Source organism: Opisthocomus hoazin, chromosome 11 (genome assembly GCF_030867145.1).
Source record: "Opisthocomus hoazin isolate bOpiHoa1 chromosome 11, bOpiHoa1.hap1, whole genome shotgun sequence".
NCBI lineage: Eukaryota > Metazoa > Chordata > Aves > Opisthocomiformes > Opisthocomidae > Opisthocomus > Opisthocomus hoazin.
Window position 1 is genome coordinate 533,735 of NC_134424.1, and position 22,597 is coordinate 556,331.

The 22,597-nt window shown below is 60.6% G+C and overlaps 3 protein-coding genes across 3 annotated transcripts in view; 1 reads left to right on the forward strand and 2 right to left on the reverse strand.

Annotated features, from left to right (window-relative positions):
- Positions 1 to 9,737, forward strand: part of PLXND1 (plexin D1) — an 80,020-nt gene extending 70,283 nt beyond the window's left edge. Inside the window, exons 30-36 of the mRNA XM_075432626.1 lie at positions 490 to 524; positions 1,973 to 2,077; positions 2,897 to 3,060; positions 4,511 to 4,658; positions 7,696 to 7,836; positions 8,779 to 8,853; positions 9,495 to 9,737. Of these exons, the coding sequence (XP_075288741.1) occupies positions 490 to 524; positions 1,973 to 2,077; positions 2,897 to 3,060; positions 4,511 to 4,658; positions 7,696 to 7,836; positions 8,779 to 8,853; positions 9,495 to 9,611 (785 nt within the window). The 3' untranslated portion in view covers positions 9,612 to 9,737. The remainder of the gene's footprint in view (positions 1 to 489; positions 525 to 1,972; positions 2,078 to 2,896; positions 3,061 to 4,510; positions 4,659 to 7,695; positions 7,837 to 8,778; positions 8,854 to 9,494) is intronic.
- A 4,960-nt stretch (positions 9,738 to 14,697) lies between these two features.
- On the reverse strand, positions 14,698 to 15,996 carry H1-8 (H1.8 linker histone). The gene is made up of 5 exons (XM_075433279.1): positions 15,981 to 15,996; positions 15,501 to 15,781; positions 15,243 to 15,375; positions 15,106 to 15,158; positions 14,698 to 15,036 (listed from the first exon to the last, which is right to left on the reverse strand). Exons 1-5 carry the CDS (start codon positions 15,994 to 15,996, stop codon positions 14,698 to 14,700), a joined length of 822 nt encoding a protein of 273 aa, XP_075289394.1.
- Positions 15,997 to 18,067: 2,071 nt separating this feature from the next.
- RHO (rhodopsin) lies at positions 18,068 to 21,350 on the reverse strand. Its single transcript, XM_075432499.1, has 5 exons — positions 20,990 to 21,350; positions 19,888 to 20,056; positions 19,371 to 19,536; positions 18,890 to 19,129; positions 18,068 to 18,237 (listed from the first exon to the last, which is right to left on the reverse strand). Exons 1-5 carry the CDS (start codon positions 21,348 to 21,350, stop codon positions 18,118 to 18,120), a joined length of 1,056 nt encoding a protein of 351 aa, XP_075288614.1. The 3' UTR covers positions 18,068 to 18,117.
- Positions 21,351 to 22,597: the final 1,247 nt, after the last annotated feature.

Below are 22,597 nucleotides of genomic sequence, written 5' to 3' on the forward strand. Positions count from 1 at the left end.
TTTGTCGAGAGCCCGCTGTAGTGGCGTGTTGGGCAGAGCTGGGCATCGGCCAGGCTGCCTTGATGCCAGGGGAGATGGTGAGCATGGTCTGGGACTGCCACAGCCGAGTGAGCTGGCCAGCCAGCAGCCCGGGCCATGCTCAGGAAGCCTCCAAGTGCAGCAGGGTCCCCGCCATGCCACAGCAAACGCCCTTCGCCCACACTGTGGTGGACGTTCGGGGCACTGTGCTGGTCCTGCTCTTGCACCTTCTTGGGTCCCCCTTGAAACACCCCTTGGGAGACCTCAAGTCCTCCCTAAAGTCCTTCCTGAGGTACTCACCACGCACCCCAGAAGGTGATAAACAGCACCAGCACAGAACCGCTGAGGTTGCTCGGGGTGGGAGTGCCAGCTCGGTGTTGGGGTTCTTGGGGGAGGCAGAGGACATGTGCGGAGGTGGGGTTCAGTTTGACTCCCCCGACTAAGCCCCTGTATCTCTCTTGTGCTTCACAGTGAAGGATCTGGACACCGAAAAGTACTTCCACTTGGTGAGTACCTGGCTCCCAGCCACGGAGGGGTGCGCGTCTGACCTGCTGCGCATCTCAGCATGCCCCACCTTCATGATGGCCACCCACAAGCAGACAGCGGAAGCTGTTGCTTTCGTCCCTGCTGGCGGGTGTGAGCAGGCTCTTTGGCAGCAGCAATCCCTGCCTTGCTGGGGCCCACGGGCCCGGGGCTGTGGGAAGCCCTCAGCAAGGCGGGGGTCAGGCTGGCTGTCGGGGCGTCCCCCCCGGGAGGCAGCAGCCCAGAGAGCGCGGGGAGCAGAGGGGTGCCCAGGCTGCGTGCACGCGGCGATCCCTCCTCTCCCCTGCGCTGAAGTCTCTGGGTCCTGTTTTTTCAGCGTATGTGATGAAAGAGGAGAAAATCTTCTCAGCCTCGCTGATACGAACTTAATTCATCTGTGTGGGCTGGAATGTCAGATGTGATGTACAAGCTGGATCAGGGCTCGTTAGTTTTCTTCAGAGAGGCTCAAAGAGGTGCAGAAAGGTTATCTGTAGACAAGCTTTAGTACTATGGGACATAATAAAAAATTGCCAGGATGGCAAAGTGATCGTTGTGCCTGATCTAGTCGCCAGCAGCCACGGAGAGCTCCGGAGCGCAGCGCTGCCGGCAGCACCCACGCAGCCGTGGTCAAGTCACCCACCGGGAGCTCCTGGCATGCCGCCTGCTTCCCAGGGCCGGCGAGATTTATTAGTTCCTGCCTGTGCGCCACGCTGGAAGTACAAAGTGCTAAACGTTGCTAAAAGCTGTTGTGACAAAAAGTGTTATGGACAGCAACAATACTTTACAGCCTGATTTTTTTTTTTTCTCAGCTGAAGTTTCCGTGCTCCAGTAGAGTACAAATGCACAATGTGTGCACGCGTGTGTGCGCATGCACACGTACACACAGAGCAAGGAGGGAGCAGGGATGGGAAACTGAATGTGCACATGTGAAACAATGCCAAGATGGACTTAAAAGGCTTGCTAGGTCATTATAGAGCAGTAATTAACTGACCTGACCAGTGGAACATTTATTTTTGTTTTTAAAAAGGCCAGGGTAGGAATATTGGCTGATCGTTCTTGCACTTTTTCCAAATCTAAGAAAAGCTGGTTCCTGTGGAAGCCTTGTGCGTTGCTTCTGGGAGCCCAAACTGCAGCCGCACAGGAGTACGCGCAGAGATCAGGAAGGCGAGCAGACTAGCATGCAAAGTGAGATTGATTGTTTCATTTTCTCTGTCTAGCTTGAGAGAGGCAATAAAGAGCGCAAGAGGAACAAATGTCAGAAAAACTGAGTATTATGAGTCACTTTTTTAAAGCCATATAAGGGTGTATTTATAACACAGTATCTGCTTTTTAATTGAATTTTATATGCAGTTGAAATTCTATACTAAACTGAAAATTCAATGTGACGCATCCAGAGAGGAGTGCTCTGAACATGTGTTTTGTGTCGGACCAGGTTCTCCCAACTGATGAGTCAGTGGAACATAAGAAGTCCCACAGACAGAGCCATAGGAAAAAGGTCCTACCGGAGATCTACCTGACCCGGCTGCTCTCCACGAAGGTAGGGCACGGGCCGCCCTCGTTCGCGGCGGGTGGGATTGCTGGTTGTGGTCTGCAGCGAGAAGCTGGCCCCCGGGAGGTCACGCCGCGGGGCCAGCGGCTCTCGGGCGGCGGTGGGACTCGCTGGCCTGGGTGGCTGGAGCATGTCTGGGGAGGCTGCCGGGCACCGCTGGCTCCTTGGCTTCCCTCTGGCTTTCCAGCTCGCCCTCGGAGCAGCGGCGCTGTGGAGCGTCACACGTAGTGTCCCCAGGCTGGTCTGGGGTCTGTGCACGTGGAAGGGATGCTGGCTGCCTCAGGGCTCGTGATGCTCAGTTCGGACCTGAGCCCGTCTGCCCAGCGAGAGTGCCTGCGGGGAAGGGAGATGGAGATGCTCAGCTCTGGGAGCAGGGGAATGTCTGTGCAACCTTAATTCAGATTTGAACTTCCCCACTCTCTGCGAGTGCTCAGCTCCAGCAGTTGGGCTCCCAGCCCATCTTTAATCCCAGCATGATGCCTCACTGGAGCAGAGATCACAAGAACGGCCATCAGTCTCCAGTCTTCTTTGTATTTACTATGCAGAACAATCACAGATGTGAGATCCTAGCAGTAAGAAAGAAAATCTCGATGCCAAAAGAAATTAAACCCAAATGCAAGCTAATTATATCGCTATGCACAAACAAACCTTTCCCTCCCTGCTTCGGCATCCTCTTTCCCTTCTGATTTATCCAACTGGCAGCAAAGGATTTCCCCTTGTGCGCAGCAGTCACAGCCCCTCATGCTGTTTCCCCGGGCTCGGGTGCTGCTGCTTTCCCAGTCTCCATCGTGTGCGCTTGTCCCACAGGGCACACTGCAGAAGTTCCTGGACGACTTATTCAAAGCCATTCTCAGTATCCGAGACGATAAACCACCTGTGGCCGTGAAGTATTTTTTTGACTTCCTAGAGGAGCAAGCAGAGAAAAGAGGGATCACAGACCCTGACACTATGCACATCTGGAAGACCAACAGGTTTGGAAGAGGAAATTTCTTTCTTTCCTTCCTTCCATCTTTCAGGAGCAGCAACTGCAAAGCCTTGGTGTCCTGGACTAATCACTACGTTGCTAAAAGTAGAAGAGGGACTTGGAAAACAGGAGGGGTGGTGAGGGGGCGGTAAAAGATGAGGCCAGACACAGGCTTGGAGAGCTTTGAACAAACAGAGCTCAGGGGAGCGGTGAGCTGGAAGAGGAGGCATGGGCAGATAAAGGGCAGGACGAACTGGTGCACTAATACAAATAATTAAAGGAGAAGCGTAAGAGGGACGGGACGATGGGAGCCAGCAATGGTTTTAGCTCAAACCACTGGAGAACTGAGACAGAGTCCAAAATCATGTCATGTCTTAAAACATCATGGAGATTTTAAAACCAGCATATTTGGCTCCTTTTCGTTTGCTTTCTGGCCTTTTAGCCCTTGGGGGCACTTTTCCCGACTTATCTCTGTAACCAGGCTGAGACTCCAGGGTATTCACAGGACTCCGGGAGCTGGTGCTGAGACAGCAGCGTGCCAGCAGGCACCGCAGCCCTGGGGAGCGGCCGTGAGCGGTACTGAGGGACGTGATGAGCAGCAGGAATGGGGTGGGCGAGACAAAGCGAAGGGGGCAAATAGATCAGGGGAGAAACCAGGAGGTTCAACCGGGGAGAGCAGGGAGCCTGGAGCGAGCGTCAGGAGAGACTCAGCGCTGCAGGGGCAGTAAATGTTTCCAGTCCGACATGTTAAAATTAAAAACAAATTTGGCTGGGATAGCAGGCGTGCAGACACAACCCCTGAGCTGCAGATTTGCCTACCCTTCATTACCTTTAATTGCCAGCAGAGCAAAGACTTATAGCGGCGGCTTTCACTCCTGAGCTGCTGAGGAGGGGTGATAGGAAGGGCGAGTGATATACTGAAACTGCGTCGTGCCCAAATGGGCACTGATAGAACAGGGGGAGAAAATGGAAAAAAAAGACATGGAATGCATTTCACGGGGCCAGGCTTACCGTCAGAACCAGGTGATGGTAACTGTTGGGAAGATGGAGAAGGAGCTGACACCATTGCTACAAAAATCAGGACGTGAGGAAGGCTGGCCCAGCAGCCCCGTGCTGGCAAACCTGCCCGGGTCTCCCCTGGGCCAGAGCCGGCTCCGGGAGCTGCTGGAGCAGTGAGGGCACCCGCTCACCTAGACCAGGCTGTGCGCGAAGGCTCCTGTCTGCCACGACCTTCAGCCTGAAGGAAGGTCTCTTCGGGTTGGAGACGTGTGCCTGCCCTGCTAGCTAGGCAGAGGGCCGTACGCTACCCGGACGTGGTTAAACAGCAGACCCCGGCTCCTCATTTTTTCCCTCTCTACTATTCACTTGCTATCATCATCGTTCCTGCATGTCCTCCCCTCCCCCTCTGGAGCACAGAATTTCACCCGGTGTGTGTTCCTGGCTTGTTTCCCTCGCAGCCTACCTCTGAGGTTTTGGGTCAACATCCTGAAGAACCCCCAGTTCGTCTTCGACATTGACAAGACAGACCACATCGACGCCTGTCTCTCGGTGATAGCCCAGGCCTTCATCGACGCCTGCTCCCTGTCCGACCTGCAGCTGGGCAAGGTACCGTCCGCAGGGGACGTCTCACTCCTGCTCGGGCAGTTACAGACACGGACCGCTGCGGGTGGGCAGGGACTGTCACGGTCACCCGGGCTGGCATCCCCCAGCAGCGGGGCTGCCTGGCAGCCACTCGCTCAGGCTCACACGGGTGGGTTTCGACTGCATCCGAGGATGAGTTCTCCCCCTCCTTCCCCCCGCTTTGTTCAGGCCTGAAGTTGAAATCTGCACCCGTCCTGTCTCAGACAGCGGTCAGGACGTGGGAACGCACAGTCACGGGCAAGAGGGACGAAGGGCCGAGGCCACAGCCCGCAAAGCTTGGAGGATGGAGACCCGGCCACCAGCTTGGTGCTACCTGGTGGCCGTGTGAGCTGTCCCGGGGTCCCAGGAGAGCACCCAGCTCGCTCGGCGCTGTGTCTGAAGGCTTCCTGCTGGGCTGAGCTGCTGCCCGAGCAGAGGGACATTCTCTGTCGTTGGGCAGGGCAGGGGTGTAGCGCACCACGGCGAGCACGGGTGGGTGTCCGCTCTGCTCCGGCTGCGGGCGTGGGGCACGGGCTGGCTCGGTGCTGGAGCCCAGCTCCCTCAGTCAGGACTGGCTTAGGGTCTAAACCCCAGCACAGCAGCTGAGGGACAATGTGACCTCCCGGTGGCTGGATGGAAAACGGTGTGGCTTCAGGTGAAGCTTTAATCGTCACTGTCAGGGGTTTCTCTCTGCCTGGGAGAGCCACGAGAAGCTCAGGAGACAAGCCGAGCCTTCGTGAACATGGCTGTGCCTGCCCGGGCAGCACAGACCCGGCCCGGCTCACGCGGAGGTGGGGACTGCCTGGGGCCATCCCTGGGCACCGTCCATCAGCAGATGGGACGCGCTTGGCCCTTCCGATGGAGCAGTCGGTGCTCCCGGCCGGTGGCAGCGTCTCCGTCACACACCGGCCACCTCCGGCGCGCGGTCAGCGCCGGCAGACTGGGCACGCCTGCCTGGGAAGCTGCGCCTGCTGCGAGCAAACGCGAGGCTGCACGGGCCAGGCCTCCTCGCCCGGCACTGGGCTCCCCGGACCGTCCCGCGGGGTGGCCGGCAGCAGGACGTCCTGCGCGCGGTCACTGTTCTCCCACTGGCTTGGCTGAGCGCGGTGTTGACATTTGAAACTTCCCAACATAAATAAGTTTTATTAAGAAATACTGTAAATCGGCTGGCAGCAGCTCAGGGCGTGACGTGGAGGGGACCCCACGGAGAAGGGGCGGGAGACGGGCGCTGCTCAGCGCATCCCCCCGACTGAGAGCAACAGGAAGCCTTCGCTGGGAGAGGTTAATGCCGGAGGAAGATCTAATGAGCGCTTGATTTTTTTGTTTGTTTGGGTTTTGGACTTTTTTTTGCATGTGTTACGAAACACCTACAATTTGTCCTTGTCAAGCTGTGGATGAGGGGAAGAGGGGTCAGCTGGAGTCAGACAGCAGATGGAAACATTTTTCAGGAATACAATAGCATAAGCGAAGGAATCGTTGAGTAATGTGGGAAGAATAAGCCCTCAGCATAAAAATCAGCTTGCTTATACACGCAGTATATTGCTGAAGGTTCTCCAGGCTGGATTCTTCCCCTGGTTTCAGCGTGTTGATACTGTAAATGTGAGAGCAGACGCAGACTCCGCACATCTACAGTGCGCAACCAGTTAATAAACCAGTTCCCATCTCTTCATAATACAGACAAATCAGACACAAATTGAAAAACAGCTTAAAAGAAGTGGCAGCATGGGTTTCTTTTGTGTTTTCACAGGAAGAAAAAAAATGTTGCGAGCAGGCTCTGTAACTTGGCTATATTCCTGAAATGCCTTGTCACTGGGTTTGAAAATAAACTGCTGCGGGATCTGGTGCCGCAGCCTGGTGCCCATTTCCCATTTCCCCTGCAGCATTAGCCGCACTACATATTGCAGCAGCAGATTGCAATTACCCCGGGCTCCCTTGTTTACTGCCCGATGCAGCTGGAGATGCCGCCTCCGCGGCGGGAGCCGTGCCTGTCTCCTCCGAAGGTCCTCGCTCCCCTCCCCACCTGTCCGAGCCCCCGGGAGCCGTCCCGCACTCCCGTGTCGGGGCGGTGGGACACGGCGAGCTTACTCCCCTCCGTGTCCCAGAGCCCGAGGCCGCTTCCCTTCGGGATGCAGCGCGAGGCCAGTCGGCCAAGTTCATTCCCAGGGTAATGGTATCAGCGGGGCAGGACTGCCTTGAGGTTAAAATCATTCATGCTTGTATTTGCAAGGCGTGCCGGCGGGGTTATGCCTTCACTGGTAAAACCCGATTGTGTGGCTGGGAGGTTAAGGCTGCTTTGTCCAAGCTGACATTAATCAAGAGAACTCAGTATTTTCTGTTAATTACTTCACATGCACTCAATATAGGCCAGGCAGGCTGGGTTAGCCAATGCAAAATAAATCAAAGCTACATGAAAAATCCAAGAGCAACATTTCAACTGACAAAGTTCAGCTTGTAAGAGAGCTTTGTTCTTCGGTTTAAATCAAGCTGGCTGCTCAAGAGACCCGAGTAAATGCAGGCAGAAGCCCTTCCCTTGTTACCAGTTTCCACACGCAGAGCCCAAGCGTTTTATCTAACACCGCCGTGTTACACTCATCTGCAGAGCATCGCCGGGCAGCAAGCCGCCTCGCCCGACCTTGTGCACGCCTTTCGGCCTGCCCTTGCTGCAGATTAGAACACACCCGCATAGACCACTTCCGCTGGCATCGTAGTGACGAGCCGTCAGCTCACGCTAGGCAGAAGGGCAGAGGGACGGCACCGTGGCTCCGCAGGCGGGTGGTACCTGCCCGCAGCGCCTTGATGGGCTTGAGCCAGCGCCTCTGCCGTTAGCTGTTTGGTGCCTCCGTGCCATCCCGCTGCACTCCCGTCTGTGTCAAGCCCAGACCAAAGACGTAGCTGTTTCCTGAACCCAGCTGTGTCTGGAGCCTGGGTCTGACGGATAGCGCTTTGGTCCGACAAACGGGATAAAAACTTTTCAGCCAGGAACAACAGCGTGGCTGATCTCGGTGTCTCGCCCTCGCTGTAGGACTCCCCGACCAACAAACTACTGTACGCCAAGGAGATCCCCGAGTATCGGAAGATAGTGCAGCGCTACTACAAGCAGATCCACGACATGCCGCCGCTCAGCGAGCAGGAGATGAACGCCCACCTCGCGGAGGAGTCGCGGGTAAGGCGTGCGGGGCTGCAGCGGGGATGAGGGGTCTCGGCCGGCGCACAGCCCGGTGCCGGGACAGGGTCAGGTCTGCAGGCTCAGTGCTCTGCCGAGCGAGGAGCTCAGAGCCTGCCCTGCCCTGGCCGGCAGCAGGAGCTGGGCACCGTCGGGGAACGCGGATCTGCTGCAGTCAACCACTGCTTAGATGCTGGAGGGAGCAAAGGAGATAAGATATTTTGCCTCAGACTTCCAAGGCACAAACTTCATCTGACCTAATTCCAAGCATCCTCAGTTACTGCTGGAGCTGCTGTAAACCCCCATGAGTTAGCTTGAACCTGACTAGCTTTGGCACCCCTGGGAGCTGAGAGCAAAATTCAGTGCCAAAGAGCCAGGAAATTCAGAAAAGGATCTCTGCAGCCCCGCAGCCCCCGGCCAGCTGGACCCAGCGCCCGCTGCCAGGGCCGGCCCCAAGTCCCAGGCAGCCGCTGGCAGCCAGCCCCGGCAGCCGGCCCGCGTGTGGGATGCCGGCCTTGGTACCAGCTACGGGAGCTGGCAGCCACACTCCGGATCCGAGTCCTGCCAGCAATGCACCACAGCGTCTGCAAAATCAAACCATCTCCCCGCAGCGTTTTAGCTTCAGCCGCCAGCGGGTCTCTTCCGTCGGCGTTCCTCTGCCCAGCTCTCGTGCTGCCCCATCCTTTGAAAGGGCTTTGAGCACTGAGGGGCAAACAGTGCGACCAAGGGTGGGCATTTAAGGCTGGCTTTAAGAAGGCAGAGATCGTTTCTGATGTAAGCAAACCTTACTTAAAGGAGTAAGTCAAAAGTCCGACTGCATCAATGCAACAGTAACAAAAATACCCAGGCAAAACCTGCTTTTAATCCAGTTAATGACTGGGCTTGAGCTCGCCTGCTGCATCACGTTAATATTCCTTCCTGCTTTGTTCTGTCTTTATAAAGAAATACCGGAATGAGTTCAACACCAACGTCGCCATGGCTGAGATATACAAATACGCCAAGAGATACCGCTCCCAGGTAAGCGGGCTCAGCTGCATCGGGTCTCAGCGTACCTGTGCAGGGAACAGCAAGCAGTGTGTCGTAACTGAGCAGTCAGACGCCCGCATCCAGTCCCTCAGAAAAGGGATTATCATTTTTTGCATAATCCCACGCATGTACGTAATGTATGCCCACACAGATGCACCTGCTCTCCGATCCCTCGGCTGACGGCTGCTGGGAAGAGAAGGCCAGCTATTCCCAGCTGATTTTAGCAGCGTTTGGCTGGGCTGGACTGAAGGGGGGCTGCCCGGTGTGCAGACCCACAGATGCTTTTCAGGAGGGCAGAGCAGGCTGATACAGCCCACATCCGAGATAACCTGTCCCCCGCCGCGCACCGGCCCTGGCCCCCACACCCTGCTGCGGGGCAGCTCTGCGCCACGAGCTCTGTCACAGCGGTTTTCGGTTGCGCTCCCCTGCTCTCCCGCCCGCTGCCCGGCTGCGCCCTGGGGTAGCTGGAGGGTGCCGGCGCCTGTGAGCGCAGGGGCTGTGGGGCCGAGTGGGCTCTCCCCGCCCGAGGTCCGGTGGGATTCGGGCTCAGCAGGGCGGGCGGGGGTGCTGGGCGGCGGGTGGGCACCCAGCCCGCGCTGCCTCGGCCACCCACCTGCCCGCGTCTCCTGCAGATCGTGGCCGCCCTGGACGCCAACCCCACGACGAAGCGCACCCAGCTCCAGCACAAGTTTGAGCAAGTGATTGCACTCATGGAGGATAACATCTACGAGTGCTGCAGCGAAGCCTAGGCCGACTGCAGCCCTGAAGTGACCTTCTCTGCAGCGCAGTGCCGTGGGGAACCTGTCTTCAGCCGTGGATGCACCGTGGATCGCCTCTGCCAGGGCCATTCTCAATCCAGCTTTGGGGGGGGGGGGGGGGGGTCCTGGCCCGTGGCTGGAGGGCTCCCTCACCTAACAAGAAGCCACGAGACACCTTTCCAAACAGCTCAAAAGCCCGCTGGCCTGCACTGTGGCACCCATAATTTATTTGCTGTTGCCAGTCAGAAATGGAGACGCAGCACTTGGGGCAGGCTCAGTTCACCACTTCCCTCCGATCAGCGGCTCCCTGCATCCCTGTTTGTGGTTCCTCAGGACAAGAGACCAGGCTGCGGAAGCTGTAACGATGGACGCAAAGCAGAAGGGTAGCCTCAGGGACCAACGAGCGGAGACGGCAGCAGCCATCAGCGCAACGCCTGAGCTCCCTTGCACACCACGCCTCTGACTTCCTTGTTTTTCCAACACCGGGACTCTATCAACTGTTCACTATCTGCTGCATCTGTGTATTTTTGTGCCTTTTAATTTTTGTACTGTATGTGTAAGCATAACCACTCCTCCATCCAAGACTTGGGCAACATGGGGCACTTGGGGCTGAGACAAAGCAGTTGCTTCCCCAGTAGCTAAGGCATGGTGAAAGCACTTTATCCCCCGGCAGAGACAGGGAGCCTGTTCCTTGTTAGGCAGCGTGGGAAGGGCTGTCCCCGCTTCCCTGCGTTCCCAGATCTGCGTGCACAGTGAGCTGGAGTGGCGGTGGGCAGGCAGATACCCTCGAGTGACCCCCTTTCAGCTGGGCACGGGGCGCGGACACGGCTTCTGCCTGGAAGCAGAAGAGCAGACGCAGTGGCCGAGGGGCAGGACTCGTGCCCCGTAACGCCACTCCTGCCCGCAGCCCTCTGACAGAGCGGGCTCGAGCCACGAGCAGAGCAAAGCACCAGGTCGCACCTTCCCTCCCTCTGCCCCGCGTGCTCCAGCATCTCCCCGCCACCAAACCAAGGTCAGTGCTGCAGAGGTGTCTTCCGAAAGCAGCTCGGTCTGCTTGCTTCAGACCCAGCCCAGCGCGGTAGTTGCCTGGGAGCGAACAAGAGCGCGGTTTTGCTGCACGTCCAGTCTTTTTTTCAGCCGACACAGGCGAAGGCCCTGGTCCCCGTCCCCCGGCAGCACGATGCTGGCGCAGGCGGCAGAGCAGCCCCGGTGCCCCAAGCTGCCGGCGAAGGCAGGCAGTGTCCCGCGCCTCCTCGCGCTGCGGTCAGCGAGCAGGGTCCCACCGCGCAGGCAAGCAGAGCTCGTCCGAGACCTAGAAACGTCACTGCCGTCCCGCAGCATCCGCGCTGGGACAAACCGCCATCCCAGGCTGGTGGCCCAGTCTGCTTTCTGCTGGCAGCTTTGTCCTTTCTGCAGCCAGGGAGCCGTGACCGCTCTGGTCTTCTCCAGCATCACGCAGGCCTCTGTAGAGGCTGGACCGCAGCGAACGCCGCGTGCTTGAAGCCAGCATTCATGTGCAGGCAAAGGCAACCTGCCCGTGAAAGCTAAACCCAGCCGTAGCCACCACGTTTTCAAACTGCCAAATAGAAAAGAAAAAAAAAAAAAGAAGGAAGTTACTACCTCACTCCAGGCAGGGTCTAAGGCGAGCCTCTGTTACTCATCCAGCTGGCAAGGATGCGACCTGGTGTTGGATGGCGTTGGCCCATCAAAACTCCTCCTGGTGACGGGTGCCGTGGCCAGGTGGCCTCTGTCCCGCCATCTGCAGCTGTGCCCCACGCATCAGAAATGGGAACGTCAGAGGTGTCTGTGTGTATATAGATATCTATTTTAAAGCAAATGATAGACTTTATCCAGTATGTTAAAAAGGGGGTGGGGAGGGAGGGGAGGGAAAGGGGAAGAACAGAGTTGTTTTTTTTTAAAAAAAAAAAGAGAACTACAGAAAAAGTACATACACTGTGGAGGTTTCAATGTCGTAGCTGAGGATGTGGCTTCAGAATAGAAACTCTAAGAATGTAGCTGGGCTACATTTTATTTTGAAAGTGATTTCACAAAAAAAAAAAAATCTTGAATTGTTTTTTCTTTTAGAAACTGTGAATAGCTGCCAGAGATAGAGGCAGGCCCAGCACAGGGAGCGCCAGGGTGGGAAGGACCAAGGCAGCGCAGAGAACGTTGAGCTTGGCTGGAGGTGGGGAAAGGCCGTGGAGCAACAGCCCCATGTCGTGAGGAGGAAAGGGTACAGGTGAGGACAGAGAGCGTAGGTGATGTGGCTGGGCCGTGTGTTGGGGCCTATTGCTTTATTATTTAATTTTTTCCAAAGCAAAAAAAAAAAAAAAAAAAGTAGTTGCTACAACCATTTTAAAGGAACAGCTGTAACGGAGCAGCAGCTTGAGGGTCTGTAGTGTTGCCTTGAAGCCCCAAGCCCTTTGTAACATGTTTTTAAACTTTGGCACGTGTCGTGGGTGTAGTGCCCTTACCTGCTGTGTGGTGGAAGTGGCAGACTCTTGGAAAAGCCAATCTTTGTAATAAAACAAGGTGCTGAACCCCGCGCGGTGAAGTTCCTGCCCGCGCGCAGAGGACACCAGCGCCATGAGAGTCACCCATGGGCGCGTGCGGCGAGCTCCGCCGTGTGAGACGTGCCGTGTGCGGGCTGGCAGCTCGGCCGATGACCTCCCGTGCTTCCGCCCCGCCGGGCTGCTGAGCGCTGGGTCCCTGCGGAGCACGCTGCGGCCACCACTGCTGTCCCACCCCGCACCACGGCTCCCGCCGGAACAGGAATCACAGAATCCCAGCATGGCGGGGGTTGGCAGGGACCTCTGTGGGTCACCCAGCCCAGCCCCCTGCCCAAGCAGGGTCACCCAGAGCAGGCTGCACAGCACCACGTCCAGGGGGGCTGGAATATCTCCAGAGAAGGAGACTCCACAGCCTCCCTGGGCAGCCTGGGCCAGGGCTCCGTCACCCTCAGAGGGAAGAAGTTCTTCCTCGGGTTCAGCTGGAGCTTCCTCTGCTTCAGTTTGTGCCCGGTGCCCCTTGTCCTGTCACTGGGCACCACTGGAAAGAGTTTGGCCCCATCCTCCTGACACCCACCCTGCAGATATTTAGAGGCATTTCTAAGGTCCCCTCTCAGCCTTCTCTTCTCCAGGCTGAACAAGCCCAGCTCCCTCAGCCTCTCCTCGTAGTAGAGATGCTCCAGTCCCCTCCTCATCCTTGTAGCCCTGCGCTGGACTCTCTCCAGCAGCTCCTCATCTTTCTTGAACTGGGGAGCCCAGAACTGGACACAGCACTGCAGATGAGGCCTCACCAGGGCAGTGTAGAGGGGAAGGAGAACCTCCCTCGCCCTGCTGGCCACACTCCTCTGAATGCACCCCAGGATCCCATTGGCTTTCTTGGCAGCCAGGGCACACTGCTGGCTCATGGTTAACCTGTCCTCCACCAGGACACCCAGGAACCGGTGCTGGACAGGGAGGATCCCTGCGAGGCCCCGGAGACCGCGCTGTGCTGGCACATGAAGACCAGCAAGGCCAGAGCCGAGCCCAGGGCCGGGCACCCTCCCCTCTGCCAGGGGCCGCCAGCCCACGGACGGAGCCTGCGCCCAGCCCCTGCCCAGCCCTGCCGCCAGCCCTCGGGGCTCCGGGCTGTGCCACCCCCGCACCAGCCACAGCCCGTGGGTCTCAGTAACCCTGGCACTGCTAAATCCTCTCTCCTGCCTCCCCAGTAAGAGCTGCTCGTTCCAGACACCAGAGGGATTTTCTTTTCCCACTGGGAAGCTGATTCTCAGTAAAGCCAAGTCCAGCCGTTAAATGACTTGGGCTCTCTCACAGCAAAGAGCCTCGTGCTTCACGCTGGGTGCTTGGTGCGGGAGGATGCAGCCGCTGCCTGGTCCTGTTACGGGACGCTGCCGTGCGAGCGAGCGGTGCGGTGGGAGCTCAGCCATCACCGGAGGGTCGGGTGGGCTCCGCTCAGCGGTCACTGCAGCACCCCCCACCCCGTCCCGGGGGGGCACGCGAGTTTCAGCTCCATTAGAGATGGATCAACATGGCCAAGGCTGAAGTTTAAAGAGAAGTCAGTTTGCTCAGCTCTTGCTTAAGCCCCGAAGCAAGGCCAGGAGCCTTGGAGGGCATTGGCAAGGCCAGCTGAAGATTAGCAAAATCCTCTTTAGGAAGAGAGTTTTACTTCCACTTATTTTCTCCTGCCCAGGAGGACGGTAACCCCTTGCATTATCAGGCTGACCTTCAGAAGGGCTCTGTTCCGCGCCGAGCAAGAAAAATTCAGGCATTTGCAGCTATTAAATGAAAGTGTTCATATGTCAACCCACAGGAGCCAGCAAGACAGGTTTAGAGGTGGGCACGGTGCCACCAGCAGATAACAAGAGCACGAGCAACGCTGCAGTCTACAGCAAACACCCCAAACCCTTTTTCTGAGCCCTAAAACACTTCTGTGTCTTTCTGTTACCGTGGTCAGAGCCCAGGCAGCTCCCCCGGCGCTGGGGACCCTTGCCCATGGGACGCACGCAGACCTGCTGCCCCGGCACTCCTGTAATCCCAGCTCAGCCAGGCATTAGCACAAGGGCAGCCGGGAGGACAGAGGGATGGACACCCGCCCCATGCCAAGGCTGCGGCCCTGCACCGGCAGGGCTGGCCAAGATGGAGCTTCGCAGTGCTGGGGATGCCACCGCGCTGCGTCCTGTGGGTCCCTGGGCCCCCCCCCCCGGGGCCATCCCCAGCACTGGGGCTCACCACCAGCCTGCAGGCAGGCACCCCCCAAAGCCTGGCACCCCCCAAAGCCTGGCACCCCGGCACCGTGGGGGACGCGCGGGGACAGGCAGAGCACCTCTCGCCAGCTCACCGCCCCACGGGACAGGGCCAGGGGGTTTCAACACTGGGAGAGGGGAGTGCAGGGGCGGACACCCACGGGCAGGGCAGCCGTCACGCCATTGCCTGAGGAGAGCGAAGAAACTTTATTAGCAGGAGATGAACACAGAGTTAAAACCCATCCTGGGGACTAAAACTGACCCAGACCCTGGGGGCCTGGCTGGAAGCGGGGCTGGGCTCCCACGGGGAGCGGGGCTGCCCGGGACCCCCTACGGAGCCTTCCTGTGAGCCGGCGCTGCCTTCTGCAGCCCAGCCTGCCCCTGCCCAGCTCCGGGGGCTGCCCGGGGCTTCCTCGCCGGGGCTTGGCCGCCCTTCACCTTGGGCACATCTTCCTGCGCCACCCTGGGCGCCTTCTCCTTGCCCCTTCCCGCTGGGACCTTCCAGGACGCCTTCGCCCCAGCGCCCACGGGGCCACCGCCATCGCCCGCTCCCACGCCCTCAGCCGCGGGGGGCCCTGAGCGCCCTTTGCCGGGGGCCGGGGGGCGGCTGGCAGCGTGCGGGGGCTTCTTGCCATCGCTCCTGGGCTTCGCTGCGGCCGGCGGCCGGGCCTGCAAGGGAGAGAGACCTCAGGCTGCCGCCATGCCACCAGCCGCCCGCTGCGCCCCGCTCACCGCCACGGCCTTTGCCCTCGGCTTCTGCTCCGCTGCCGCCAGCTTCTTCCCTGCCGCGCCTGTGGGAGAGGGTGGGTGAGCCCGGGCAGGGTCCCTCCGCGGGGCTGGGCAGCCGGGTGCTGGTGACCCCAGCAGCCCCTTACCTGGCTGCCGCGTGCCCGCCGCGGGGGCCCGGGGGGGCTTGGTGGTCCCTCGCCGTCCCAGCTCCACGGGCTGTGCTGCGTTGGCGTCTGCCTGGCGCGGCGGCTGCTCCCGGCGCGGCTTCTCGGGGGCCAACTGGGGGCGAGAGGGGTGGGAGGGGGCCAGGCAGCGACGCAGCCCCCCGCAGCTGGCAGCCCCGCTCACCTCGGAGCCGCCACCAGCCCCCGCTCACCTCGGAGCCGCCATCGGCCCCCGCTCACCTTGAAGCGTCCGGTGGCCCCTGTGGCAGAGGAGTTGCGCGGCCGCACCAGGTCCCCGCGGCTCAGCCCCTTGCTCAGCGCCCGCTTCAGCAGGTACTTGAGGCGGATGGGGTCCACGGTGGGGTACTTGGCCAGGATGAAGCGCTTGATGGCGATGACGGAGGCGCCCTGCTTCCCGCCCTGGGCCCGCACCGCCTCGATCACCATGTGCAGCGTGGGGGGATGCGGCGGCCGCCGGCCCCGGGCCAGCAGACCGGGGACCCTGCTCGTGCCAGCGGCTGCTGGGAGAGATGTGAGGACCCCTTGGTTCCAGCCCCGCGGCACACAGACCCCCACGGGCTGTGGAGCCCCCAAAGCCGAGCAGCCACGGCGCTGCTCATCCCCGCAGCCTCACAGCGACAGGGACCGTGGCTGCGGCCGCCCGAGCAGAGCCCCAGCCCCACGGAGCCGCAGCTCTGCGGGGCTCGGCAGACCCCTTACCCGGCTGAGGCTCCATGGCAGCTCCCACCCAAACAGCAGCCACAGCCCTGCTCAAGGGCTCACCTCACTCCCAGCCAATTTATCTGATTAGCACCCTAACTGCAGGGGCTGGCTGGCAGCTGCTAATTGCTCTGATTGCCGCCCGGTGGGAGCAGGTGGCCGGGGAGTGGAGTGAGGGGCTGCAGGGAGCTGCAGCGTGTCTGGACGGAGGGTTTGGGAGGGTGAGACACGGGCGTCGTGGGGCCATCGCCCTGAGTGCGCGGGGGAAAGGCAGGACCCCACACTCACCCCTGCCCGCCAAATCCCACTGTGCTCGAGGGAGAGCGCTCCCAGCCCCACAGTGGGCAGCCTCCCGTGTCCCCTCTGTGTCCCCTCCGTGCCCCCCCGCACTGGCTCCTGGCGCAGCTCTACCCCATGCTGCAGACAGCCTTGTCCCACGGACCAGGCATGAGTGGAGCCCTTGGCCATCCTCTGTGTCACGGCGCGTAAACCGAAGTCCTCCTGCAGTCCTCGGGACGCTTTCCCCTCTGTTCCAGTGGGCCGGGTGTTTGCGCTGCTTTCTGCTCTGCCCGTGCTCACCCGGCAAGCCCGAGTGACCACCCGCTGCTCTCCGGCGCAGGAACAGCGCTGGTGTCCCCTCCGTGGGGACCACTGCTTTTCCCCACGGTGCGCCACGTCAGTCCCTGCCTCTTCACGCAGGGGCACGGGGCTGTTGCGCCCATCGCCTGTCCAAGGCGGCTGCGCCCATCGCCTGTCCGACACGGCTGCGCCCATCGCCTGTCCGACGCGCAGCAGCCGCAGGCGGCGGACGGGCCGGGGGTGCAGGCCGCAGGGCGGCTTCGCCACCTGACTCAGCGGACGTGTTGCCGCGCCAGCGGATGCGCGAAGCTCATCGATGTCTGCGCCCTCCGGCCGAGCCCAGGGGCTGGATCCTGGCCGGGCACCGAGGCGGCCGCAGGAGCCAGGTCTGGAGCACCGGGCTGGGAGCGGCACCCACCGCGCCGGCCCCCCTGGACCAGCAGCCCCAGCCCATTCCCTGCTCCATTCCCAGCATTTCTGAGTTCATCGGGACAGAGCTGGTGGGGACACTGGAGGGCTGCAGGCAGTGGCACCGCAGCGGGCGTGGGGACATCTCTCCCAACCATCTCCTCCTGGCCACCTCCATCTGGCCACCAGCTCCACGACGCCTCCGGCACCCGCCTGGGCTGGTGGGGGGTCCCATAGCCCCGCTGCACCCGCCACCGCCCGCAGCAGCCGCAGGGCTGGGGCACGTGCGGGGTGACGGCCCGCAGGCTCGGGGTGGGGACGTGGCCAGCACCGTGGGGCTCCCGGGGGGCACGGCCCCGCGGACAGCCGGCACACGCCGAATCCTGCCTCCTCTTCCCCTGAAACCGGCTCCCAGATTTGAAGCACATGAATCAGACATCAGCCGAAACACTGAATTATTCATAAACCTTTAATCTTCCGATTTCACTGAATATGCAGAAGTATCGACAAAAAAAAAAAAAGAGAGAATTGTACTTGCAAATTGCTCTTTATTAAAGGTTTAACTTGCATGGGTTCTATACGTTCCCTATTAGACCTCGCAAAGCTGCATAGGATTAGAAATCAGAGAGGATAATAATGTACAAAAATAGTCTCAAATGTTGATAACACTGAACAGCCAGAAAAACATCTGATTTGTGCCACTGAGCTAAAAATAAAAACGAAGAACTCTGCTACCACTGCAGCGTGCCGTCTTGTAGCGCTCGGAGCATATGCCGGCGTCTGCGGGCCGTCTGCTGCGGGCCCGGCGGTGCGGGGGGGCGGCGGGCGCGGGCAGAGACCCCCCCCGGGATGGGGATGGGGATGGGGCGGGGAGGGACCGGCACCGGCACCGGGAGCGGCGGGGCCTCGGGCGGGGCGGGGGGTCCCGCGGGGAGCGGGGGGGGCTGCGGGCCGGGGGTCCCGCGGGGCCATGGCTCCGGGGTGCTGCCGAGGGCGCGGTCGCCGCCCGCACGTCGCTGCCCCGATCGCGCCCGCCTGCGGCTCCCACCCGGCTGCGGGGCCGGGGCGCGGGGGTGCTGCGGGGCGGGCGCGGCGGGGCTGAGCGAAGCCTGCGCGGTCGGGCAGTGCCGTGCGGGGCCCGGTGCGGGGTCTAGGCGGGGGAGACCTGGCTGGTGGAGACGGAGGAGGTCTCCGTCTTGCCGGCGGACGTGTCCTCGTCGCCCAGCGGGTTCTTGCCGCAGCACAGGGTCGTGATCATGCAGTTGCGGAACTGGGGGAGAGCGGGGGGGGCGGTGCGGGCGGCTGCGGAGCTGCCTCTGCGCGGGGGCCGGCCCGCTGCACACCCTGCCTGCTGCCCACCCTGCCTGGTGCCCACTGCCCACTGCCCACCCTGCCCACCCTGCCCACTGCCTGCTGCCCACCCTGCCCACAGCCCACCCTGCCCGCTGCCCACCCTGCCTGCTGCCCACCCTGCCTGCTGCCCACTGCCCACCCTGCCCACGCTGCCCACTGCCTGCTGCCCACCCTGCCTGGTGCCCACCCCCCAATGCCCACCCTGCCCACTGCCCACCCTGCCCACAAGCTCACCCTGCCCACAACCCACCCTGCCTGCTGCCCACCCTGCCCACAGCCCACGCTGCCCGCTGCCCACCCTGCCCGCCGCTCGGGGCCGGAGCGGCCGCAGCCCCAGCCCCTCCACCGACGCAGCCCCTGGGCCATTCCAGACAGGCTGGGTCTGCGTTCACGAGATGCACGCAACACCCAGGGCGAGCTGCCCAGCTGCCCTCCCGCCTGCCGGAACAGGACCACCGGGACACAGACTCCCCTCCGGACCCCCGGTACCGGGAGGTGCCGCAGCGCTCTGCGAGCTGTTGCAAAGTGAAACACAAAACAAGGAGGTTGCCTGGCACCGTGCCAGTTACCTGTTTGTTCATTACGATGTAAATCACGGGGTTGTAGATGGCAGAGCTCTTGGCAAAGAATGCCGGGATGGTCATGAAGATGGGTCCGAAGTCCGACCCCTGGTTGGTGAAGATGTAGAACGCGACGCTGGCGTAGGGCACCCAGCAGATCAGGAAGGCGATGACCATGATGATGACCATGCGGGTCACTTCCTTCTCTGCCTTCTGGGTGGTGGCCGACTCCTGCTGCTGGGCAGCAGCCTGCGGGCAGAAGGGAGCGCAAACGCGATGGAGCCGGGGAGGGCTGCGCCGGCACGGGACGCGGGGTCAGGGCTTGGGCTGGTGGGGCTGCACGTCTGGACTCCGCTGCTTGCCCCTTTGTGGAGGGCCAGCCTTGCCCCCGAGGGCCCTTCCTGCCCCCAGTCTGGAGCCCAGCGTGGGCCCCTTCCCAGCGCTGGGGACCGGGATGGCCCCCGGCCCACCGCCGCTGGCAGGTACCCACCTCCTTGACAGTGCAGACCAGGTTCCCGTAGCAGAAGAAAATGACTGTCAGCGGGATCGTGAAGTGAACCACGAACATGTAGATCACGAACGATTCGTTGTTGACCTCTGGCTTCAGAGTGTAGTAGTCAATCCCACACGAGCACTGCATGCCCTCGGGGATGTACCTGCGAGGTGAGCCGCACAGGTCGGTGCCCGGTGGAGGAGATGGGCTGGAAGCCGTGGCCGAGCCACCGCCAGCCATCCCTCCCATGGCCGAGCTGTCACCATCCATCCATCCCACGGCCGAGCCACTGCTATCCATCCATCCATCCCATGGCCGAGCCACTGCCATCCATCCATCCATCCATCCCATGGCCAAGCCGCTGCCAGACATCCATCCCATGGCCGAGCTGCCACCGTCCATCCATCCCATGGCCAAGCCACCACCAGCCGTCCATCCCATAGCTAAGCCACCACCAGCCATCATCCTACGGCGGAGCCGCCGCCAGCCATCCATCCCACCGCGCCCTCCCTACCTGGACCAGCCAAACAGCGGGGGAGCGGCGCACGCCAAGGCCATGATCCAGGAGAAGGCAACGCCCATGATGGCATGGTTCTCCCCGAAGCGGAAGTTGCTCATGGGCTTGCAGACCACTACGTATCTTTCGATAGCCAGGACGACCAGTGACCAGAGAGCAATTTCACCTGCACCAGGGAGAGAGAGGGATGGGGACAACAGGGACTTTGAGCAACAGGAGGAGAAAAACGTGCTGATGGCAGCACGAGGCCTCCTTGGGCTGTTGTTCCCAAGGAAGACCCCTGCCAGCAGGTAAATGTCCAGCGAGGGTTCGGAAAGAGAAGGGAACACAGGCCAAGTGCAGGTGCTGCAGGAGGGCACGAGCAGACACCTCCTCCCTGCGCTGCTGACCCGCAGTAACCGCTTTGCTGCCGCGTTTCGAGACCCACGGCTGGACCCCACCGCTCGTCCCGCACAGCACCTGCACCCGCAGGCCTGCGGTCCCACGCTGGGGTGCGGCGAGTGCCCGTCGCCCCAGGATTCCCCTCGCTACCCGCAGCTTCCCAGGAAACCTGTGCCACAAGGACCAGCCCAGGGAAACGGCTGCCTGCGGCTGAAGGCTGAGCTGAACGGAGCGGGGCATTTTTAGACACAATTTTTATTTAACATCTGTTTTGGTCAAAGCCTGGCTGGCACGGGAGGAGAGCCAGCTTTGCTGGCCTGCGCCGCCACGCGCCGCGTCAGAGCCAATGGCGGGCTCAGCCCCACGAAACAGGAGGAACAGATTTGTCATCTCTCAAGGCAGAAAGCAAGCCAAGAAGATCTGCAAATCCAACAACTGCAAAATCTGCTGCTGGCTGCTTTTCACTGCTGCACTGTTGTTCTCAGGATACTGGGCAGGTGGCTACCAAAATAAGGTAAAAAAAAAAAAAAAAGTGTCATTTGTCACCTTCTTCACCTCCTACCCTGAAACACTGCAACTGCCTCGGCCCACAACAGCGGCAGACCAAGGACCTTCCAGGTGCCGGGTTTTTCCAAGATCATCTGGCTGTCCTTCCTCCCCCTCCTAGAATCTGGGGCAATTCCTGGCAGAAGATTTTTTTAATATTTGGAAGACTCACCGCCCAGAGTAGCAAAGAATCCTTCGATGTAGCACCCTGTTACTCCAAAGACAAAGTACCCGTTCATCGAAGTGTACATGGTGGTCGTGAAGCCTCCAAAGACCATGAAGAGGTCGGCAATCGCCAGGTTCAGAAGGATGTAGTTTAGAGGCGTCCGGAGCTTCTTGTGCTGGATGGTGACGTACAGTGTGAGGAAGTTGATGGGGAAGCCGAGCAGGATCAGCATGAACATGTAGGCAGCCAGCGCCGAGAACTTCCAGGGCTCAGCCAGGTAGTACTGGGGGTACTCGAAGGGGCTCCGCACCACCCCGGTCTTGTTGGACATGGGCACGTAGAAGTCTTGGCCTTCTGTCCCATTCATGGTGGCAGTTTGTGAGGTGCCTTCTGCTCTTACTCAGGGGTGTTCTCCGAGCGCGGGGGGACCGCCTCTGAAGTGGGGCTCCCGCCACCTCCCAGCCTTTGCCGTCACCCCAAGGAGCAGTGGCTGCGCTCCCCTCCGCAGGGCACCCCTTATAAAGTGCCCCCGGGGGTAAGCCCCAGGCGTTGGTGTCAGCGCGATTAGGGCTTAGAGAATTATTAATCATAATCATCCAGGGGTAATTGGCTTTCCTGGGAAGGTGTTAAGGTGACACCTGTCTCTGGCCCGCACTGTCATTGTTGGAGACCACGGCTCGTGGTCTCCTACAAGGCAGTAGCTCCGCACTGCACCTTGCATTTAGGGGGTCTCGAACCAGCCGGCAGCTCTGCCTGCACAGCCTCGCTCCTCGGCACAGCTGCCCCCGAGGAGCAGGGGTTTGGGGGGGCCCTGCACCCATCGCAGCCTTTGCACCCCATCATCCAGGGCTGGACGTCCGCAGCTCACACTGTCATCGCCCGGGGGCAGGCACTCAGCCCCCCACCCCGGCCCCAGCCCCCCCCTCCATGGGCACGCAGCGGTGCGCTGCCCAGCCGTGTGAGGTGCCTCAGTTTCCCCACGGAGCGGTACACAGAATGGGATGCATTACCATCGGGTGGCCAGGGGAAGACAAGGTGCACGGGGATCCTTCTCTCGGCTGTGCTTTCTCAAGGCTCCCGGGCTGAGCTTTTGGCTCTCGCCAACAAATGGAAGCTCAAAGCCCCATGACTGTGGGTTTGGGGGCTGCAGATGGCAGCTGGGCTGGGCAGCCGTGGGGTGGGGTGGGGTGGGTGGTCCATCAGTGGTGGTGTCCAAGGACCACTCTTACAAGGGGAAAGCAGGTCCATGACACCAGCTCGTCCCCACCGTAGAGCCATCCCCTCCACAGCCGCCGTTCTCCGTGGGAGGCTGCAGGAGGGTGCTCTCAGGCAGCACGGACAGCACCAACCCTTCTTCCACCTGCTCTCGGCCACCTCTTTTCTGCTGCGGGATTTGGCTGGGGAGGTGTGAACACCACAGTGAAACACTGACCCGTGGGCAGGCTTCCAGTTGCACCATCCCCTCTGTGCCTGGCTTCGTGTGTGGTTTGGGTCATGCCAATTGCATGGGTAACACCTGATAAATAACCACTCCATCTCTCCCGGGCAGGTACCATTCTGCACTGGTGCCAAGCAGGCTACTGGCCAAGGGCACTGGAGGGAGGTGCTGAGCTG